The following is a 23,710-nucleotide window of genomic DNA, read 5'->3' on the forward strand; positions in this document are numbered from 1 at the left end:
TCAGGTACAGAGTCTTCTCAGGGCGCTCTTGAGGTCTTGGTTCCTCAGGCTGTAGATGAAGGGGTTCAGCATGGGGGTGACCACGCTGTACATCACCGAGGCGATGGCAATGGAGTGAGAATTTTGGGTCACCGCGGAGCTGAGGTACACCCCGAGGACGGTGCAGTAGAATAAAGAGACCACAGAGAGGTGAGACGCGCAGGTGGAAAAGGCCTTGTACTTGCCCTCGGCCGACGAGATGGCCCGGATGGAAGACACGATCTGGGAATAGGAATACAGGATGCCCGCCAGGGGAAAGCACACCAGCAGCAGCACGCCAAAGTAGATCACCACGTCGTTGGGGAAGGTGTCCGAGCAGGCCAGGTGGACCACCTGGTTCAGTTCGCAGAAGAAGTGGGGGATTGCCAAGTGGGTGCAGAAGGTCAGCCGCAGCACCATGAAGCTCTGCAGAAGAGAATCCGTGATGTTGATGAGCCAGGAGCCCAGCACCAGCCCCACACACAGCCGGGGGCTCATGATGGCCGTGTAGCGCAGCGGGTGACAGATGGCCACGAAGCGGTCGTAGGCCATCACCGTCAGCAGGAAGATGTCCAACCCGGAAAAGAGGACAAAAAAATGTGTCTGGGCGATGCACTCTTCGTAGCTGATGGCCTGGCTGTGCGTGTGGAGGTTGAGCAGCATCTTGGGGATGGTGGTGGAGGTGAAGCAGACGTCCACCAGGGACAGGTTGGAGAGGAAGAAGTACATGGGCGTGTGCAGACGGGGGTCGGAGGCGGTGGCCAGGATGATGAGCAGATTCCCGAGCACGGTGATCAGATACATGGATAGAAACAGCCCAAAGAGACCAGGCTGCAACCTGGGGTCTTCTGAAATTCCCAGAAGGAGAAATCCGGAAACACGGGAATCATTCTCTGGTCCCATGTGTTTCGATGTGCCTTCGTGAAGGAAAAAACACGAAGGGGGAAAGAACTGAGTGCAGGGTGTAAACGTACAAGTAAAAGGAAAGAGCTAGGACGAGGTAACTGAGTGATCACGCAACCTTATCAGAGAGAGGCAGGTGCAAGGAGAGGGAAACATAGGAGACGGATGTGAACAGGACAAGTTAACTTGCACTGGGTGTTCTAGAAAGACCAGGGGAGGGAGGGTACAGAGTTATCTACACAAGTTTGTACCTGGAAAGAGCCATGGCCAGTGCAGAGGCCAAAGGAAGGGTCTCCATTCAGACCCCCAAGGCCCAAAGGAAGGTAAGGAGAAGAGAAGACAGCAAGGGATGGAGAGTGGTGGAGATAAAGCCCCACCCGTTACCTCTGAGACCTCAAGACACGAGGGGTCGCTCAGCAGGTCGTGTTGCATTTCCATCCTAGATAACCACGGGGCTCCCTGGGGACGCCGAAGCATCTCTTGGCTATTTCCATCTGTCAGTGTCTGTCCTGGCCACGAGGCCTCCGGTCCCAATAATAAATACGATGCTCCCGAGATGGATAACTCACATCATCAGCAACGACCTAGACACAGAAGGGCATAATAGAGAACATTCTCTAATTTAAGCACCAGAAACAGATTTAACATTTAATACTAACACTAATGGGTGTATAATTCGTACTTAATAGATACTACTAATCTATGACTAAATAAAGTTTGTTTCTATACCCTCGTCTCAGTACATACAGGCATGTACCATGGGTGAGTTTGTATTCTTTGTGTTTTATTTTATTTCTGCTATCTTCGAGGTTTTTTCCCAAAGGGGTTTTGACTCACTATAATGATTTGTGAGTACAAGGCTTTTTTTTTTTTCAGTGCAGGTCCTGGGGCTTGAACTCAGGGCCTGGGCCATGTCTCTGTGGTTTTTTTACTCAAGGCTGGTACTCCACCAATTGAGCCACAGCTCCACTTCCAGCTTTTGGTGGTTCATTGGAAATAAGAGCCTCACAGACTTTCCTGCTCCTGCTGGCTTCAAACATGATCCTCAGAGCTCAGCCTCCTGCGTAGCTAGGATGACAGGGGTGAGCCACCGGCACCCGGCTGTACAATGAATCTTGATCAGTGTCCCCTGTCCCATTGTTCTCACCCATCTCTCCCAGCTTAGAGTTTGTATTCTAATTAAGATGGAAAAGCACCGAGTTAAAAGCTGAGCTGAATGATTCTCCATCCCAGGGAAAATGACATTGGGAATTGATGCACATATTTTAGAAAAACTCCCAGGGTTCCATGCATATATAGACACACAGAAAGGGGGGGGGGCAAGAACTCCAATGGTCTAAATCCTTTGAACAACTAACTTACAGCCTAACCAAACGAATACTAGGAAATTGGAACCTGGGGCATCAGGAGAGATGAGGTCAATGGGAGGAGGGTAGATGAACGAAGAGAGGAAACAATCATAATATTCTGTGTGTATATGTGAAAACAGAATTAGGATGGGTGGAGAAGGGAAGAAGGGAATGAAAGAGAATGAGGGAACAGCTGATCGCAAGCAAAAGGAAGAAATGTGCTCATGATCCAGCATCTGTAAAGGCACCCTGCTGTCTATCACCTCTAAAACAATAAAAAATAGAAGAGAAATAGAATTAGGGAAATTGAGGGGATGGGTGGGGGGAAGATGGGGGAGGAAGAAGTGGTAATATTGGAGATACATTGCACCGGCAAACTGACATGGTGAATTGAAACCCCTTTGTACAACTACTTAAAGATAATTTTTTAACCAGGCCCCGGTGGCTCACACCTATAATCCAACTACTCAGGAGGCTGAGATCTGAGGATCACAGTTCAAAGCCAGCCTGGGTAGGAAAGGCTGTGAAACTCTTATCTCCAATAAACCATCAGAAAACCAGAAGTCTACTGTGGCTCAAGTGGTAGAGCGCTCGCCTTGAGCTGAAGAGCTGAGGGACAGCGCCCAGGCCCAGAGTTCAAGGCCCACGACTGACAAAAAAAAAAAAAATTTTTTTAGAAAAAAAAAAAAGAATCTGAGCTGAAGTGAAGACCTCATTCTGGAAGTTAACTGGCACATTTTAAAGAAGCCATTAAGGAAGCACCAAATTTAAAAATGTGGACCAAAACAATAATAATAATCTTGAGTAAGCAAGACAATACGAAAAGTATTTTGCAATGGGAAATGTTTAATTGCTAGGCACTTTCAATCACCAAGAAACCACTGGAAATTTTCTGATAATAAGCTGGAAAGAATGATCCCTGGAGAAAATGGACCATACGCAAATCAATATGGTCAACCTGTATCAGAAATCACTTCATTCTTTCGCTCTTCACGAGCAGCACCCCTTGGTAACTTCTCTTAATTGGCAGCTAAGGTCCTTGAAGACTTGGATTAGAGGAAAATCACTCTCCTCCTCTCAGTTCTCTCCCACCAGGAGCTGGCTTTGCTGTCTCTTTCCTATCAAACTTGACCTTGCGGAGTTCTAGGTCTACTTCCCTGTCCAACCTGGTGATAAACACATCAACCTATTAATCAAACACTCGAACCAGTCACAGCCGCCTCTCAGCTCTGGAAAGGGTGTTTAAACACATTGTGCTGCCATAGATAAATGTTCCCGGCGTCCATCTCTCAAAACCCCTCCACAGATTCTCACCTGGGTGAGTTGTTTCGGATGAAGTCTCAGCCTGGAAACGCTAATTCCTCCCTGGATTGTCAATGATGGAGACTTAAAAAAAAAAGTGATACAATGAAACAGGCCAGCAAGAAATGCCCACGCATCCGTCCCCTAGCCAGATGTGGACTTCAGAGGAAACAGCTGTGTCCTGTCCAATCCAAGGGGCTGGGGCAAGGGATGTGAATGTGTTCTTTAGATACATCTCTCTCTCTTGGTAATCCACTCTGGAATACAGCCTTTCCCTATGGGACTTTGCTTTGCACACAAAGCAATTTTTTTTTCTTCCTGACATTCTGTTCCCAAGACACCTGGGTGATTTTCAGGCGAGTCAATGTGTATTAATAATTTCCCATGAGCACTTGTAGCTATCAATTCCCAACACCTCATCTCAACCCTCAATTTAAAGTTTTCTCCAAAGTCGAAGGCAGCTGAGCCACTGATAGTTAGCTCTACTCAGTGCCCCCACAAACTCTTTATTTTGTCAGTCATAGGGCTTGAGCTCAGGGCCTGCTTGCTGTCCCTGAGCTCTTTTGCTCAAGGTTAGTGCTCTACCACTTTGAGCCACAGCACCACTTCTGGTTTTTGAGTGGTTAATTGAAGATAAGAGTCTCATGGGGAATTCTCTGCCAGACTGGCTTTGAACCGGTATCCTCAAATCTCAGCCTCTTGAGTAACGAGGATGGCAGGTGGTACCTGGCCCCCAAAACTTTTTATAAATATTGGGGAGATAGCCCCTGTGATCTCCAGAAAACTTAATATTGCTTTCTACTCAAGAAGGGGTGATGTGGGATTCTGTGACATAAAATCACTACTACAATCCTTGACTTCATAGTATTGCCCAAAATAATCCAAAAGTCATGTTTGAAATACAAGATAAGAGTTGTCATGTCATTTGTATTTGTGTGTGTGTGTGCTGGTACTGGGGCTTGAACCCAGGGTCTGGACACTGTCCTTGAGTTTATTCACTCAAGGTTGGTGCTCTACCATTTGAGCCACAGCTACACTCTGGCTTTTCTCTGGTTAACTGAAGATAAGAGTGTCAGGGACTTACTTGCCCGGGTTAGCTTTGAAACATGATCCTCAGATCTCTGACTTCAGAGTAGCTAGGATTATAGGAATGAGTCACTGCTCTGCGGCTATTCAGGTGGGTTTCTTAATTTTTGACAATTCAAAAACATACAAATTCTGTAGATCGTCTTTATACATCATTATAAAAATCCCATGATTTGGGGCTGGAAAGGTGGCTCAGTGGTAGAGTGCTTGCCTGGCATGCATGAAGCCCTGGGTTCGATTCCTCAGTACCACATAAACAGAAAAATCTGGAAGTAGTGCTGTGGCTCAAGTGGTTAGAGCGCTAGTCTTGAGCAAAAGAAGCTCAGGGAATGTGACCAGGCTTTGAGTTCAAGCCCCAGGACTGGTAAGAAGGAAAGGAAGGAAGGAAGGAAGGAAGGAAGGAAGGAAGGAAGGAAGGAAGGAAGGAAGGAAGGAAGGAAGGAAGGAAGGAAAAAGAAAAACAAAAACAAAAAACAGAATTCCATGATTTGGTTTAGTTTGGGGTTTTTTGATCCAAGACCAAGACTCGAACTCACTGACATTTGCTCTCACTCACTGGCTGGCACTCTACCACCTGAACTATGACTCCAGCCGCCATAGTTTTTTTTTCATAAAAGTCTATTCTTTGTGGTCTGTGCAATGGTGACCCTCAATCTACAGTCACACAAATGAGGCTCAGAATTATGTGAGCTTCCCCACTTGGTTCTTTATTAGTAAAGAAGTCAATATAGCCAGGCACCAGTGGCTCACGCCTGTAATCCTAGCTACTTAGGAGGCTGAGATCTGAGGATTGCAGTTCAAAGCCATCCGGAGCAGGAAAGTCTGTGAAACTCTTAAAACTCTTATCTCCAATAAACCACTCAGAAAACCGGAAGTGGCACTGTGGCTCAAGCGGTAGAGTGCTTGCCTTGAGCTGAAGAACTGAGGGACAGCGCCCAGGCCCAGAGTTCAAGCCCCATGACCTACCAAAAAAAAAAAAAAAAAAGAAGAAGAAGAAGTCAATATATAAATTCTAAAAGAAGAGACACAGTGAAAAGCAATAAGGGTAAGGACGTGAAACATAGCTGTTGCTTAATAGATTTTTAAAATACATAAAACATAATTTGACAGGACTCATAGTTTGAGACATCATTGAACCAGTAGCTCACACCTGTAATCCCAGTTACTTAGAAGACTGAGATCTGAGGATCATGACTCAAAGCCAGCAAGGGCTGGAACATCCCTGAGACTCTTGCTTCCAATAATCCACCAAAAATCTGCAAGTGGAGCTGTAGCCCCAGTGGTCAAGCCCTAGCCTTGACTAAAAAAGCTTAAAAGATAGGGCCCAGGCCCTGAGCTCAAGACCCAGTACCAACACACACAACATATTTGGTTGAATTTCCTGAGGTTCATGGGTTGAATGAGAACTGTGTTCACCAATGTGGGGATGAAAGGCTAAAGTCTGAGGCAGTGACCACTTGTTGCTTGTTTCTGTCTAGCAAAGCAACACGTGGTGATAATCAAAACACCTGGTTGATTGTGTGCCTATATAAGACCTGCAAATCCTTAGCTCGGGGCTCTCCTCCTAGGCTCCACTGTGTCGGAGTGTAGGATGAGGCCCGAGCTGCAGCCTGTTTAAATAAAACAGCTGTAGTACAAATTGGAGAGAGACTCGACAAATGGGACTACCTTAAAATAAAAAGCTTCTGCACAGCTAAATCTATCACAACCAAGCTAGAAAGACAACCAACTAATTGGGAAAAAATATTTACCAACAATATATCAGACCAGGGGTTAACATCTAGTATATACAGGGAACTCAAGAAACGAATCCCTCCCAAACCTAACAAACCAATTACTAAATGGGCAAGGGAACTAAAGAGGGACTTCTCAGAAATAAAAATGGCAAAGAAACACATGAGGAAATGTTCATCATCCCTGGTGGTGAAGGAAATGCAAATCAAGACAACCCTGAGATACCACCTTACCCCAGTCAGAAGGTCCCACATCCACAAATCAGCCAATGACAAATGCTGGAGGGGATGTGGAGAAAGAGGAACCCTATTACACTGCTGGTGGGAATGTACACTTATACAACTACTTTGGAAAGCAGTCTGGAGGGTCCTTAGAAAGCTAAAGATTGACCTCCCTTACGACCCAGTCATACCACTTCTAGGCATCTACCCTGAACAACAGGAACCAATATACAAGGACATGTGCACCTCCATGTTTATTGCAGCACTGTTCACAATAGCTAGGATATGGAAATAACCCAGATGCCCCATCACAGATGAATGGATCCAAAAATTGTGGTATCTATACACAATGGAATATTATGCAGCCATTAGAAATGACAAAATAATGGCATTCACAGGGAAATGGATGGAGCTAGAAGGAATCATGTTGAGCGAGGTAAGCCAAGAGCAAAGAGACAAATGGTACATGGTCTCCCTGATAAGTGGATGCTAAAGCCAAAATGTTAGGTGATACGACAAAATTGACAGGACTTAAGAAACAAAGAACTCCCACTCATCTGGTCGAACCACCACTAAATATCCCCATGCTGCTGATCACATGTATGGTGTATAACATGAGAACACTGTTATATGTTATAGACTGTGATAGACAATTTGCTCCAGGAAAGTTAGAATGAACTTGTGACTTTAAATGAGCATCATTATTCCACAATACTGTGAAATTTGGGAAATTATGTAATCACTTAATCACAATTAAAAAAAAAAAAGAACCTCGGGAAAGGTAGGGAGGGAAGGGATGGTAGGGGGAAAACAATGGAGGGGGTAACAATGCTCAATAAGAAGTGTACTCATTACCTTGCTCATGTAACTGTAACCCTCTGTATAGTATCTTTACAATAAAAAATTTTAAAAAAAAGAAAAAAAAACAGCTGTAGAGTCTGACTCTCGGTGGTCTTCTTGTGGGGGGTCCTGCGACCTTGGCATAACATATTAGTGGGGGCTCGTCCGGGATACTCCCAAAGACCCCCGAGACCTCAGACTCCCAAAGTAAAACAGCGCTGTCTTTGTTAATTTGTCTTGTCCTGTTGTTTGTCTATTTTACTTTCGTTTTCTCTTGTGAGGACCACAGCTCCGATTTGTGAGGGGTTGTCGAAGCAGACGCGCTTGCATGACAACCCTGGAGGAACTGGGAGACGTCCCAGATCCTCATGTGGGGCAGGGGTCCTTGTAACCCTGCCATGTGGGGCGGGGGTCCTTGGAACTCTGCCGTGGGGGGGGGGGGTCCTTGGAACCCCCCCGCGTGGGGCGGGGGGGGGGGGGGTCGGTTTGGTGTGGGCTGGAACTGACCAAGAGGGCCTCCTAACCGAGGTCCAATTCGCCCACTGTGGGTCTGCTCCTTCTGCTGTGGGGGAAGGGTGTCCCATTACAGGAGTCAGCGGACCAGTTCGGGCAATCTCCACTTCGTAAGCTTTTTTTTGTAACTGTCAGGCCTGCGTGTGTCTTGTTTGTACTGTTTATTGATTTTTGGACTGTATGACTGACGGGACTGGAAACCATGGGCACCACTCCATCTACCCCCTAGACTTACAAAAAGAAGCTGAGAAAGAGGAAAAGAAAAGGTACCCCTGGTTTTTCAGGGAGATAACTTGGAAGAAGAAATGTTTCCTCCCCCATACTCCCCTTCCCAGGCTCCTTTTGCAGAACCTGAGAATGATCAAGAGGAGGAGGGAACTGTAGATCCCTCGGCACCTGTCCTTAAAGTTTCTGAGGGGCCAGTCACTCGACGCCACCGTGGGATCAACCCCTCTTCTAATGCAGCTGCTTTTCCCTTAGGCGCTGTATGTCCAGTGGATGCGAATAGTCAACAGCAACTCCAGTATTGGCCATTTTCTACCAGTGATCTACACAATTGGCACACCCAAAATGTCCCCTTTTCTGAGAAACCCCAGGATTTAATTCGTTTGCTTGAAACTATTCTCTTTACTCATCAGCCCACTTGGGATGATTGCAGTCAGCTTTTACAGGTCCTTTTTACCCCCAAGGAGAGAGACCGTATCTGAGAGGCGGCCCGGAAACATATCCCTGGCCCCACAGGAGCGCCCATCACGGATCCTGCCCTGATCACTGCCTATTTTCCTGAGATCTGACCAACATGGGACTACAATATGGTTGAAGGTAGGGAGCGACTCCTCGTCTACCGCCAGGCTCTGTTGGCAGGTCTCAAGGCGGCGGCTTGCTGACCTACTAATATTGCCAAAGTTTATAATGTTAGACAGGGAGGAAGTAAAAGTCCGGCAGCATATCTTGAGCGGCTCATGGAAGCTTTTAGTCAATATACCCCGTATGATCTTGAGACCCAGGAGTTGGCTCAGATGATTATGTTTGCCTATATAAATCAAGCTGCACCAGGCATAAAGAGAAAGTTGCAGGCTCTAAACAGACTTGGTGAAAAGTCTATTAGGGATCTAGTAACCGCAGCAGAAAAGGTTTACAATAAGAGAGAGACGGAGGAGCAAAGACAGGAAAGGAAGGACAGAGAACGTGAAATTGAGCATGAAAAGAGAGACCGGACCAAGGAAAAGAGGCCAGACTTGATGGACTCGCCACTATCGCATGCTGAGCATACCTGGTTCACAGGCGGCAAGTTTCATTTGAGATGGAAAAAGGTACGCGGGCGCAGCGGTCACCACGGACACTGAGATAGTGTGGGCAGAAGCACTCCCCCAGGAAACGTATGCACAAAGAGCAGAGCTCGTGGCACTCACAAAAGCCCTACAGATGGGAAAAGGGAAGAGACTAAACATTTACACGGACAGTCGGTATGCTTCTGCCACCGTGCATGTCCATGGAGCCATTTACCAAGAGAGGGGGCTGCTGACAGCTGAGGGAAAGACTATTAAAAACAAACAAGAAATTTTAAGCCTCATCCGGGCCATATGGGAACCAGCAAATATTGCCATTATGCACTGCTCTGGCCATCAAATGGTAACTGATTCTATAACCAAAGGAAATAACTTGGCCGATCAGGCAGCTAAGGAGGCGGCCCTGCAGCCCAGAGCGGAAGTACTGACTCTAGTAGACCCAGGGCCACGAGCTTTGTCTCCTGAGCCTCAGTACTCCCAAGAAGACTTGGAGTGGATAAAGAAAATTCCCATGGCCTATAAACCCCTGGACAGAGGAGGAAACAAAGACTGGTGGAAAACTGGTGAGGGGAAACTTATCTTGCCACAAAGATTGGGCAAGGGGATTCTTAAGAGAATCCATCGGGTCTCTTACATGGGAACCCGAAGAATGCAGGACTTTCTCCGAAGTAAAATCAGGCAAGGAAATCAACTCATTGAGGACATTGATAGAAATTGTAAAGCCTGTCAGCTCACCAATGCCCCCAATCAACCGGTTACAAAAGGAGCTCGCCTCCATGGAGATAGGCCAGGTGTGTATTGGGAAGTAGACTTCACAGAAATTAAAACTGGAAAATTTGGATATAAATATTTGCTAGTTTTTGTAGACACTTTTTCAGGATGGGTTGAAACCTACCCAACAAAGCATGAGACTGTGAACATCGTGGCTAAGAAGATCCAGGAAGAAATCCTACCCAGGTATGGCTTCCCATCCACCATCGGGTCGGACAATGGACCGGCCTTCATTTCAAAAGTAAGTCAGGGAAGAGCTGTGGCACTGGGGATGGATTGGAAATTGCAATGTGCTTATAGACCCCAGAGTTCAGGGCAGGTAGAAAGAATGAATCAGACTCTAAAAGAGACCTTAACTAAATTGGCCTTGGAGACTGGCGCAGACTGGGTATCACTCCTTCCTTTTGCCCTGTTTAGAGTAAGAAATTCACCCTATCGGCTTGGCTTTACTTCTTTTGAAATAATGTATGGACACCCTCCACCCATTATCCCTAGCCTTCAGACTGAATTGCTTGCTGATTGGATGATACTGAATTTCTGTGTAAGCTTGACTATTTACAGCTGGTGCATAAGAGTATGTGGCCCCAGCTTAGAGCATTATATGATTCTGCTTCTATTCCTACCCCCATTTGTTTAAACCAAGGGCCTGGGTGTTTGTTCGAAGGCACAACCTGAGATCTCTGGAACCACGATGGAAGGGACCTTACATGGTGCTATTGGCTACACCCACTGCCTTTAAGGTGGATGGCATTGCTGCTTGGATCCACTGCTCCCACGCCAGACAGCTGACCCCTTTGCCCTGGATGACCGTGGGGAAACATGGGAAGTCTCCAAGCATCCTACCCAACCAATCCACATATGTCTCAAGAAAAGAAAAATGGACTGATTGTTATTGGTATACCCGTTCAAGATCAAGAACTGTTGGAGTTTAGTTTTGGGCCAGAGCCACAAGATTGTGGCTCAGGACCATAAGTCAAGGGGGAGAATGAAAGGTTAAAGTTTGAGGCAGTGACCACCACGTGTTGCTTTGCTAAGCAACACGTGGTGGTAATCAAAACACCTGGTTGATTGTGTGCCTATATAAGACTGAGCTCGGGGCTCTCCTCCTAGACTCTGCTGTATTGGAGTGTAGGACGAGGCCCGAGCTGCAGCCCATTTAAATAAAACATCTGTAGAATCTGACTCTCGGTGGTCTTCTTGTGGGAGATCCTGCGACCTTGGCATAACAGGGAAAGGGTGTTGAAGGCAGCGACTAAAACAAGATTAGATGGATAGAAAGAGGAGACATCTCAGTCTTGTCTAAGAAAGGATTTTTTTTTTTTTGGTCGGTTGTGGGGCTTGAACTCTGGGCCTGGGCGCTGTCCCTCAGTTCTTCAGCTCAAGGCGAGCACTCTACCACTTGAGCCACAGCACCACTTCCAGTTTTCCGAGTGGTTTATTGGAGATAAGAGTCTCATGGACTTTCCCCGCCCAGGCTGGCTTTGAACCATGATCCTCAGATCTCAGCCTCCTGAGTAGCTAGGATGACAGGCGTGAGCCACTGGCACCTGGCTAAGGAAGGATTTCTGCAGCTTACAACCATCCTGCCGGCCTGTGGTAGTGACCGACTCCAGGTGAGCCCCTCACCTGGACAGCTCCTGGTGCTGAAAACAAGCTTCGTCCAACAGCCAACAAGGTGACAGGACCGGAGGCCAACCCACACAAGCGAGCTCTAGCTGGGCCTTGAAGGAGTCAGGTCCGTGAAGGGGCCTAGGGGAGCCCAGAGGTCCCTCCTGCTCTCCAGCTGGAAACGCAGCCTGACCATTGTGAGACACTGCCTGGGAAACGTCAGCCAAAGCATGCTGGGAATTCTAACCCACAGAACAGAAGGACCACAGATAGAAGTTGTTTAGAACAGGTGTGTTATAATAAGCATGTGATACCATGCAATTATTTAGGTCTTCCTTTTCTATTTTTGTTTTGTTGGTCCTGGGGCTTGAACTCAGGGCCTGGGTGTTGTCCCTGAGCTCTTTAGCTCAAGGCTCTACCACTTTGAGCCACAATGCCAGTTGTGGTGGTTCATTGGAGATAGAGTCTTACAGACTTTCTCACCCAGGCTGGCTTTGAACTGTGATCCTCTGATCTCAACCTCCTGAGTAGCTTGGGTTACAGGCGTCAGCCACCAGTGCCTGGCTGCCTTTTTCTTTTTGATGAGCGCTTAGCTGTACATATTCTACACCGTGCTCTATTAGCACAATATAATCCACAGGGGGATTTCATTGCCGTGTTACCATGCATTTATGTACTTTACCATGGTCAAATTCACCATTCCTCCTACTTCTTTCCCTCGGTATCTCCTCTTCTAGTCATATGGACCTTATGCTATTTTCATACATGTATCTTCTCCTTACCCCACAGTGGCCACCTCTGAAAATCTGCCCCTCAGCCTTCATGTCATCTTATCATTGTCACCATGGCTGTTTTTAATTCTCTCTTTGAATGAGAGATCACAACAGGTATTCATCTCTCTGGGGTTAACTTAGATGGCTCAATGTCATCATTTAAGATGTGTCTCTCCGATTGGGCAACATAGATGAGAAAATTGACCAATACAGAGATATCAGGATGGTATGCAGTTGTACAGTGCTGAAATCAACTTGATCAGGAGAGGTAGTTTTAATTGGTGATCTATCAAGGAGTGGTACACACACACACACAAAACACACACACACACACACACACACACGCATGCACATAGTCTCTGATTTTTTTTCTGATAAAAAAAAAATCTCACCAATGTCCCAATTACAATATGATCACCACACACCACAGTAGTACGGCTGATGGCTTTTATTTTGTATGTATGTTGATCCTGGGGCTTGATCACAAGACCTGGGCACTGTCCCTGGGCTTTTTTTTTTTTTAATGTTTTTTTTGGTTTTTTTTTCGTGAAAATACTGTACAGAGGGGTTACAATGACATGGGCAAGATAATGAGTACATTTCTTATCAAGCATTGTAGCCTCCTCCTTTCTTTCCCCTTCCCATCCTCCCCCTGCCCCCCCCCACCCAATCCTCCCCGCTCCCCCCTACCACCACCAAAGTTGTAAAGTTCGTTTTCAACATAACGACTTGTACATCTCATTGTTGCAATGGGTCCACCTGTATCCCTATTTAAACGATTTGTTTTCCCTGGGCTTTTATGTTCAAGGATAATGCTCTACCACTTGAGCCACAGCTCCAGTTCTGGCTTTTTGATGATTTATTGGAGATTAGGATCTCAAAGACTTTTCCATCCAGGATGGCTTTGAATTGTGGTTCCTCTCTATCTTCTAAGTAGCTGGGATTATAGGCATGAGCCACTGGTACCCAACAAAAAGAAAATTCCCCCATGCCTTAGGGTGTTTTGCACTCCAATGATGGCTTGTGATGCCAGAGAGAAGCCTTCAGATTTTGCACAGAGTGGTGAGCATGTGCTTGCTTGGATGTCTTTCTCTTGTTTGTAAAAGTTGTTAGGGGAAGATGAGCAGTAAATAAAAAAAAAAAAAAGCAAGTTTGTGAAAATTCATGAGATAACCTGACATGTTGAATCAAATTCCTTCACACAGCTATTTAAAGATAATAAAGGGATGCGTGAATAGCAGCAGAACAGCGGAAAATGGATGAGGAATTACAAAGGAGGAGGAACACAGCAAGGGGCCAGCAGGAGGGAACACGGGCAGAGCCCGCTGCAGGCGTGCGCCGTAATATCATAGTTAAAACTGTCAGCATATGCAATGTGATACGCCAAAAATCATAAAACAGATTCGTTATTGTTTAGTGTGTCACCTGGTATTTGTGACGGGGGAAAAAAAACCTTAAAATTTTGTTTTTGGCCGGGACTCCAGTGGCTCTCACTGTAATCCTGTCTACCCAGGTAACCGAGAGCTGAGAGTGATGGTTCAAAGCCCACCCATGCAGAAAGCCCGTGAGACGCTCTCCAATTAACGATGAAAAAGCCCACCCATGCAGAAAGCCCATGAGACGCTCTCCAATTAACGATGGAAAAGACAGAAGTGGAGCTGTGACTCGGGTGGTCGAGTGTTAGCTTCGAGTGAAAAAGCTCAGGGATAGCACCCAGGCCCTGAGTTTATCAGGGGCAGTATCCAGAGCCTGAGTTCAAGACCCAGGATCAGGACAAATGTGTGTGTGTGTGTGTGTGTGTGTGTGTGTGTGTGTGTGTGTACGCACACACATACATATGTATAGGAGGAAGAGGGGATCGATAAATGGGAAATTCCAAATATGCTTTATTGGAAAGTTGGAAAATCACTGGAAAGTTAAAGGAAATGGAGCTGAGTAGCTGTGTGGAAAAGTGGAGAACCTAATTTGAATTGTAGCTAAAATCAGAGACAAATAATCCTGAGCAATGACAGAGGATAAAATATGCTGTGCACCCATCATCCGATCAGGTGCAACCTCCCGTACCGACTCCCGTAGTCACGGACATGCATTTCACCTCAGGAGGACGGGCACTTTTCTTAGCTCTTTCTCAAAAAGCCTTTCCAGAGCCCTCTTGAGGTCTTGGTTCCTGAGGCTGTAGATGAAGGGGTTCAGCATGGGCGTGACCACCGTGTACATCACCGAGGCTCTTGCGGTGGAGTGTGAGTTTCGGGTGACAGCAGAGCTGAGGTACACACCCAGGACTGTCCCGTAAAACAGGGAGAGCACGGACAGGTGAGATGCACAGGTGGAGAAGGCCTTGTACCTCCCCTGAGCGGAGGACATGGCCCGGACGGAGGAGACGATCTTGGAGTAAGAATACAGGATGCCGGTGAAAGTAATGCCACCCAGCAAGAAAGCTGCCAGATAGATCAGCACGTCATCGAGAAAGGTGTCGGAGCAGGCGCTGTGGACCACCTGGTTCAGCTCGCAGAAAAAGTGGGGGATTTCACAGTGGGCACAGAAGTTCAGCCGCAGCACCATGGCGCTTTGCATGGTGGAATACAGAACATTCACCATCAGAGACCCCAGCACCAGCAGCACACAGAGCCGGGGGCTCATGATGGCCGCGTAGCGCAGCGGGTGACAGATGGCCACGAAGCGGTCGTAGGCCATCACCGCCAGCAGGAAGTTGTCCAGCCCTGCAAAAATCAAGAAGAAAGACATCTGGGCCACGCAGCCCGCGTAGCTGATGGCCCGGCTGTGCGTGTGGAGGTTGAGCAGCATCTTGGGGATGGTGGTGGAGGTGAAGCAGACGTCATCCAAGGAGAGGACGGAGAGGAAGAAGTACATGGGCGTGTGGAGGTGGGGGTCAGAGCTGACCGCCAGGATGATGAGCAGATTTCCGAGCACAGTGACCAGGTACATGGACAGGAAGAGCCCAAAGAGGATGAGCTGCGTTCTGGGATCTTCTGAAAATCCTAGGAGTATAAACTCTGACATCTGGGTGTCATTCATTCTCTGGCCCCACGTGGCAGATGTCACTAGCAAAAAAGAGAGAGAAAGAATCCAAAGACATGACAAACGGTTACAATGCCAATGTGGAAGAGGCACAGTGCTATAGATCCTCTAAGTCAGTACTTCAGCCCTCCATTTTGTGTATCACTGATTCCCATTCATTCATTCCTTGACTATTTCTGAGTTCAATTTGCAGTCTCCTATTACTCTTTTTCCCATGCTATTAAGTATTCTTTTGTGTGTGTGTCAGTCATGGGCTTGACCTCTGGGCCTGGGCGTTTTCCCTCAGCTCTTCAACTCAAAGCGAATGCTCCACCACTTGAGCCACAGCGCCACTTCTGGCTTCCTGGTGGTTCATTGGAGATAGAGTCTGATGGATTTTCCTGCTGGGCTGGCTTTGAACCGCGATCCTCAGGTCTCAGCTTCCTGAGTAGCTAGGATGACAGGCATGAGCCACAGGCACCCGGCTCAAAAAAATTTTTGTTACTGTTTATTTCCATTGCATTCAAAGAATGCAAAGAGGAACTTAGGGATAACCAGGTGGCAGCTGCTTATCCAGGAAATCTACAGATAGATCTACACTGTAACAAAAAATAAAAAATGGCATTGGTACCCTCAGGTTTTCCAGGCCTAGAGAGTCACACCAAGTAAGAGATCACTACACAGAAATATACACCAAAGCCAGGCGCCATTGACTCACGCCTATAATCCTAACTACTCAGGAGGCTGAGATCTGAGGATCACGGTTAAAAGCCAGCCTGGGCAGAAAAGTCCATGAGACTCATCTCCAATTAGCCACCAGAAAACAGGAAGTGGTACTGGGGCTCAAGGGGTAGAGCGCTCGCCTTGAGCTGAAGAGCTGAGGGACAGCGCCCAGGCCCAGAGTTCAAGCCTCATGACCAACAAAAAAAAAACTCAGATCAAAAAAATGGCAAAGAAACACATGAGGAAATGTTCACCATCCCTGGTTGTGAAGGAAATGTAAATAAAGACAACCCTGAGATACCACCTTACCCCAGTCAGAATGTCCCACATCCTCAAGTCAGCCAACGACAAATGCTGGAGGGGATGTGGAGAAAGAGGAACCCTATTACACTGCTGGTGGGAATGTACACTTATACAACCACTTTGGAAAGCAGTCTGGAGGGTCCTTAGAAAGCTAAAGATTGACCTCCCTTACGACCCAGTCATACCACTTCTAGGCATCTACCCTGAACAACAGGAATCAATATACAAAGACACATGCACCTCCATGTTTATTGCAGCACTGTTTGCAATAGCCAAGGTATGGAAACAACCTAGATGCCCCACCACAGATGAATGGATCCAAAAATTGTGGTATCTATACACAATGGAATATTATGCAGCCATTAGAAAGGACAAAATAATGGCATTTGCAGGGAAATGGATGGAGCTAGAAGGAATCATGTTGAGCGAGGTAAGCCAAGAGCAAAGAGACAAACGGTACATGGTCTCCCTGATAAGTGGATGCTAACTCCAAAATGTTAGGTGATACGACAAAACTAACAGGACTTAAGAAACAAAGAACTTCCACTCATCTGGTCGAACCACTACTAAATAACCCCATGCTGCTGATCACACACATGGTATATATGTGCACACCGGAGGGAAACCAGGAGGATGACACAGAACTAGAGGGAATCAAGGAAAAACATACAACAGTGGGACCCATCAGCTGCACTGGACATTGACCAAAATGATCTAAGCATCTCAATGGCAGTGATGGGAGGGAGGGAGCAAGTAGGAAAGAGGGAACAGCTGATGCTATGCAAAACAAAAGAAATGTACAGATCACCCTATGTGGAAGAAATAACTGTATCGCAAAGCTCATAGAACTCATAAATGTTATAGACCATGATAGACAATTTGCCCCATGAAAGTTAGAATGTGTTTGTGACTTTAACTAAGCATCACTATCCCACAATACTGTGAAATTTGGGAAATTATGTAACCCTTAAGCACAATAAAAAATTGGAAAAAATGCAGATGGAAACAACTCTGAGATTCTACCTTATCCCAGGTAGACAGTCCATTATCAAGCGAACAAATGATAAGGGATGCTGGTCAGGATGGGCCAGAACTCTAAGACACTGTGGTGGTAATGTAAGCTGGTCAGGATGGGCCAGAACTCTAAGACACTGTGGTGGTAATGTAAGCTGGTCAGGATGGGCCAGAACTCTAAGACACTGTGGTGGTAATGTAAGCTGGTCAGGATGGGCCAGAACTCTAAGACACTGTGGTGGTAATGTAAACTGGTCAGGATGGGCCAGAACTCTAAGACACTGTGGTGGTAATGTAAGCTGGTCAGGATGGGCCAGAACTCTAAGACACTGTGGTGGTAATGTAAGCTGGTCAGGATGGGCCAGAACTCTAAGACACTGTGGTGGTAATGTAAGCTGGTCAGGATGGGCCAGAACTCTAAGACATTGTGGTGGTAATGTAAACTTTTTCAACCACTCTGGAAAGCAGTGTGGGGCTTCCTCAGCATAGGAAACATAGGAGCTGGGAAGGTGGCTCAGTGGTAGAGCGCTTGCCTCGCATGCATGAGGCCCTGAGTTCGATTCGAGTCCTCAGCACCACAGAAGCAGAAAAAGCTGGAAGTGGCTCTGTGGCTCAAGGGGTAGAGCGCTAGCCTTGAGCTGAAGAGCTGAGGGACAGCACCCAGGCCCAGAGTTCAGGCCCCAGGACTGGCTATATATTAAACATAGAACTTCCCTATGATCCAGCCATTCCACTCCTGGACATTTGTTCAGAAGACCACAAAGAAGGATTCAACAAAGCTCCATGTTTCCGGCAGCATGATTTACCATCATCAAAAAATGGAACCAGCCCAGATGCCCCTCAATGGATGAATGGATCAATAACCACACACACACACACACACACACACACACGTGCGTGGAATTCTCCTCACCCATCAGAAAGAATGATAGTGTATCATTTCTGAAGAAATGGGAAAACCCAGAAAAAAAAATTGTATTAAGTGAAGCAAGTCAAGCCCAAAGAGACAGCAGATGCAGGTTTCCCTGGTGTGTGGAAGCTGGATTCAGCTCATCCGTTTATAAGTAACCCCCTTGGGTGGTGTGCAAGTGTACACAAATGTATTGACTGAAATACGGTAGATTCAAGGGAGAACTCAAATAGAGTAATTCCTTAGAAAGACAAGAGATAACGTTCAACGAAATAAAACACTAGGAAAACTGCAGTAGGGAGATGGGGTCAAGGGGAAAGGGGTAGACGAATGAAGAGGAGAAGAAGGGAGAGAATGGAGTAAAGAATTCAATGCATAGGAAGAGTGAGGGAAGGGGAGGGAGGGGAGGGGAGGGAGGGGTCAGAATGCGGAATGGGCAGCTCTGACCAACATGCATTGTGTTCACAAACTGCTTCATTCAATAGCAAGTCCTTCACACAACTACTTAAAAGTAAAGATGAAAATAAATAGCCGGGCACTGGCAGCTCACGCCTGTCATCCTCAGGAAACTGAGATCTGAGGATGGTGGCTCAAAGCCAGCCAGGGCAGGAAAGTCCGTGAGACTCTTCAATTAATCAGAGAAAAAGCTGGAATGGGCACTGTGGCTCAAGTGTTAGAGTCCTAGCACAGTGTCCAGGCCCTGAGTTCAAATCCCAGGACTGGCAAAAAAATAATAATAAAATAAAATAAAAATAAAAGATAATTCATTTTTAAAGAAATACATTTAAAAATCAAGAGAGATTAAATATCCTGAGGGAAGATTTTAAACGTTCTACGGTCCCTGGACAGGTGGTGGGGAAGGGAATCTTTCCGTATCCTGGCTGCCTTCCAAGTCTAAGCACATCTCCCGGGAGCGCTCACAAACGCTGAGCCATCCAGAACAATCCCTGGGAAGACAGAGGGGAGGGAATCTTGTTTTGGTAGCCTGCCGCAAGCAGAACCTCCCTCGTATGAAAAGTCCAGCACAAAACGAAGAACACAGTTTGGGCAGTTCTTGAATGAAGCATTCCAAGACATTTCTCTTGAGAAACTCAGTATTGAGTTGGTTTCCATGACTTATTGCCTTTTGATGGATGCATTTCTCTAACTGTCCATTTAGATGGGTATGCACATAATAACCAGATCTTTCTCCTTTGCCTCAAACAGTTATCATTTGTGGTTGCTAAGAATATTAAAAATGTCTCTCCTCCTTATTTTTAATGAGTTTTATTATTATCTGTTAGTATTGCGGTTGTACCAAGGGGCTTCTGCTGAGCAAAGCAGGTTGTAAATGTATCTTGATCAATGTCATCCTCAATATTCTCACCCTTCCCTCCCCTACCCAGCCCTTCCCCCATTCGTCTGAGTTTTGTAGGAGATACATTGAATTCTTGACCACACTCCCTCCATCTTCTCTTCATTCATCTACCCCTCTGCCCCTGATCCCAGCCTACCCCTTTCAGTACCCACTTCCTGATCGCCTAGCTATTGTTTTTGCCAGTCCTGGGGCTTGAACTCAGGGCCTGGGCGCTGTCCTTCAGCTTCTTTTGCTTAAGGGTAGCGTTCTACCACTTGAGCCACAGCACCACCTCCAGCTTTTTCTGTGTCTGTGGTGCTGAGGAATGGAACCCAGGGCTTCATGCATGCTAGGTAAGCACTCTACCACTGAGCCACCTTCCCAGCCCCAATCCTAGCTATGTTTAATATGTTTTATTATTATCAGTGGCAGTCACTGTACCCTGCAACAGAACACCAAACCCCTTCCCTCCCGTGTAAGGGAAGCTTTGGCCATCCAGGCCTCCCTTCTTGTGACAAGATTGTACTTAACTATTTTGGAGCAGCTTAAACATTAAAAGCGGAGGGCTGGGAGGTTGGCTCAGTGGTAGAGTGCTTGCCTCGCATGCATGAGGCCATGGGTTCAATTCCTCAGCACCACATAAGCAGAAAAAAAGCCGGAAGTGGCGCTGTGGCTCAAGTGGTAGAGCACTAGCCTAGAGCTGAAGAGCTGAGGGACAACACCCAGGCCCAGAGTTCAGGGCCCACGACCAACAAAAAAAAAAAATGGATATAAGTCCAGTGCTGGTGGCTCATGCCTGTAATCCTAAATACTCAGGAGACTGAGATCTGAGGAATGTGGTTCAAAGCCAGGCTGGGGAAGGAAAAGTGCATGAGACTCTAATCTCTAATATAACACCAAAAAGCTAGAAGTAGAGCTGTGGCTCAAGGGGTAGAGCACCAGCCTGAGTGAAGAAAAAAAAAGCTAAGGAACAGCAACTAGGCCACGAATTCAAGGCCCAGGATGGGCACACACACACACACACACACACACACACACACACACACAAGAATTATGGGCATGGGCTGGCAAGGTGGCTCAGTGGTAGAGCGCTTGCCTTGCATGCATGAGGCCCTGGGCTCGATTCCTCAGCACCACATAAGCAGAGAGAGCTTGGAAGTGGCACTGTGGCTCAAGTGGTAGAACGCTCACTTTAAGCTGAAGAGCTGAGGGACAGCGCCCAGGCCCAGAGTTCAGGCCCCACGACCGCCATCCCAAAAAAAATAGGGGCACAATATTACTCCACAAGTCTGTAGAAAACAGGAGATTTCCACTGAATGGGACTGGTGGAGGAATGTGGGTGTGAGGAGGTCATGAACAGGTGGAAAATGGCTCCATCACGGAAACAGACACCCTGGCTTCCCGGCTCCCCTGTGGCACGCAGCAGGCTCTCAGACTCACTGGATGGGTTTTGTGAGCAGAGGCGCTCAGCCTGGAAGTCCACACATCCTTCCCGGCTGGTGGTGGTGGAGTCAGTAGCTGTGCAGACCTGGGACCGTGGGCAGAAGCGGACGTCAGCCTCGCAGCCAGATGTTAACGCCACAGCTGACAACGGCCCGTGCAGGCCAGCTGCACCAGCCCGCAAACACAGAACGAACGGCGCAGCTGTGTCTCTTTGTCCCTCAGAACGGCGCAGCTGTGTCTCCTGGCCCCTCAGCACGTTCTTCTGTTTTATTCCAGCACAAAGCACCCGCTTTCCCTGTGGGACATCGCTCTGAGAGCCATTGTTTCCCTGCTGATTCTCCGCTTCTGAGACCCCTGCAGAAATGCCCAGCGCGCCCCTCTCCTCCTTCTCCACAAAATCCCTCTGCGCTCCAGAGATCTGTACTCCTGACACCAGACCCTGAGCCTCTTGAAAGATCCCTGAGTTCCCAGACTAATAAACCTGTCTGAAAACGGAAACAAAAGGTTGTTTTTGGTTTTGTTTTTGTTTTTTTGTCAGTCGTGGGGCCTGAACTCTGGGCCTGGGCGCTGTCCCTCAGCTCTTCAGCTCAAGGCGAGCACTCTACCATTTGAGCCACAGCGCCACTTCCAGCTTTTTCTGTGTATGTGGTGCTGAGGAATTGAACCCAGGGCCTCATGCATGCAAGGCAAGCGCTCTACCCCTGAGCCACCTTCCCAGCCCGTTTTTTCTTTTTTCCTTTGTTGCTGTTTTTGTTTTCTTTTCCTTTTGTCCTGTTTGTTAGTTTGTCTGTCTTCGGGAGGGTAAGAAGGGGACCACAGATACAGAGGACAAAGGGGGAACCAACGCAGCAGTGATGCTCACTAGACATTACATTGAAAATGAACTACGCAACTTGTGGGTAGGGATGGGAGGGAAAAACTGGGAAACAGCTGGGAAAGGGTGACATTGCCCAAAAAGAAATGTGTTGGTGCTGGGCACTCACACTTGTAATCCTAGCTACTTGGGAGGCTGAGATCTGAGGATCATGATTCAAAGTCAGCCCAGGCAGGAAAGTGCATGAAACTCTTATCTCCAATGAACCACCAGAAAACCGGAAGCGGTGCTGTGGCTCAAAGGGGTAGAGCACTAGCCTTGCAGCAAAAAGCTCAGGGGCAGTGTCCAGGCCCTGAGTTCAAGCCCCATGACCAAAAATAAAGAAAAAAGGATAAAAGAAATGTACTCATTCCCTGTCCTATGTTACTGTGATCTCTCTATGCATCGCCTTTGTAATAACAATTTAAAAAATTTTTAAACAAATACCCTCATGAGCATCTCACATCTAAACATGCTAAAACTCAAGTTAACAGCTAGGGCAGTGTGTGAATTAATACACCGAAGAATAACAAACACATGCAAGCAAACAACTTGATTCGTTGATTTATTTGTAGTATAAAAAGCTTAGAAATCGGGCTGAGAAGGTGGCTGAGTGGTAGAGTGCTTGCCTTGCATGCATGAGGCCCTGGGTTCGATTCCTTAGCGCCACATAAGCAGAAAAAGCCAGAAGTGGTGCTGTAGCTCAAGTGCTAAAGCGCTCACCTTGAGCTGAAGAGCTGAGGGACAGCATCCAGGACAGAGTTCAGGCCCCACGACCGACAAAAAAAAAAAAAATCTTAGAAATGGCCTGGGTTTTCGAATGCATTCCCTATCATTGGATACTTGCTATGACTATTTTTAGTACAAGAATTTTTTTAATTATTTAGTGTAATCACTAAATAAATGTCATCTAAGGTGAGATCACCTCAGATTTTATACAAAAAAAAAGTATAAAATAAATAAATTTCTAAATGTTTTGGATCCAAAACTGGGGGGCGGGAATTGCCTAAATTGGGGGGGGAGGATGATAAAATTAAGATGGTTGGATCACATACAGAGCAGGAAATTTTAATCGATGTTTAATAAATAGTTTATTAATAGGTCATTAATATTAAAATACATTTTAATTAATAGTTCTAATAGATTTTCACTTAGAGAAGTTAGAATCAGAAAAACAGAAACTCCAGGAATAAAATGTAAATGAAAAAATTCTATGTTGCATTTACCAGCTGACAAAATAACCCAGGACTCAGACTTTGAGTCTGGGCAGCCATGGGCATTTCTTTAGACTCAGTACAACATACCTCTTATTGTTTCTGACTCATAAAGCCTTTGTGCTTTTCGTTGTTGTTATGTTTTGCTGGTCCTAGGATTTAAATGTAGAGCCTGAGTGCTTTCCAGGGCCTGGGCACTGTCCCTGAGCCTTTTTGCTCAAGGCTAGCTCTCTACCACTTGAGCCACAGCGCCACTTCCTCATGAAGTCTTTTTTTTCCGGGCTCTGGATATCTTTGTCCCTCAGGATGTAGATAAAGGGGTTCAGCATGGGGTGACCACAGTGTAGTACCCAGCACATGGGCAGTTGCCGTTGCGTGTGAGTTTGGGGGTCACGGCAAGAACCGAGGAGCACACCTAACTGTACGACTCAAACGAAGAGGCAGCGGAGAGGCGGCGAACGCAGTGTCCTTGCCCTGAGCTGAGGGGGT

The 23,710-nt window shown here is 46.7% G+C and overlaps 2 protein-coding genes across 2 annotated transcripts; both read right to left on the reverse strand.

The window, feature by feature from the left end:
* LOC122100288 (olfactory receptor 7A10-like) lies at nt 1-921 on the reverse strand. The gene has a single exon (XM_042670637.1). The coding sequence runs from the start codon at nt 919-921 to the stop codon at nt 1-3; it is 921 nt and encodes a 306-aa protein (XP_042526571.1).
* Nucleotides 922-14,498: 13,577 nt separating this feature from the next.
* LOC122100289 (olfactory receptor 7A10-like) lies at nt 14,499-15,443 on the reverse strand. The gene has a single exon (XM_042670638.1). The coding sequence runs from the start codon at nt 15,441-15,443 to the stop codon at nt 14,499-14,501; it is 945 nt and encodes a 314-aa protein (XP_042526572.1).
* Between the last annotated feature and the right edge of the window lie 8,267 nt (nt 15,444-23,710).

This window comes from Dipodomys spectabilis, unplaced genomic scaffold, assembly GCF_019054845.1.
Source record: "Dipodomys spectabilis isolate Male_0828 unplaced genomic scaffold, ASM1905484v1 ptg000573l, whole genome shotgun sequence".
Taxonomy (NCBI): domain Eukaryota; kingdom Metazoa; phylum Chordata; class Mammalia; order Rodentia; family Heteromyidae; genus Dipodomys; species Dipodomys spectabilis.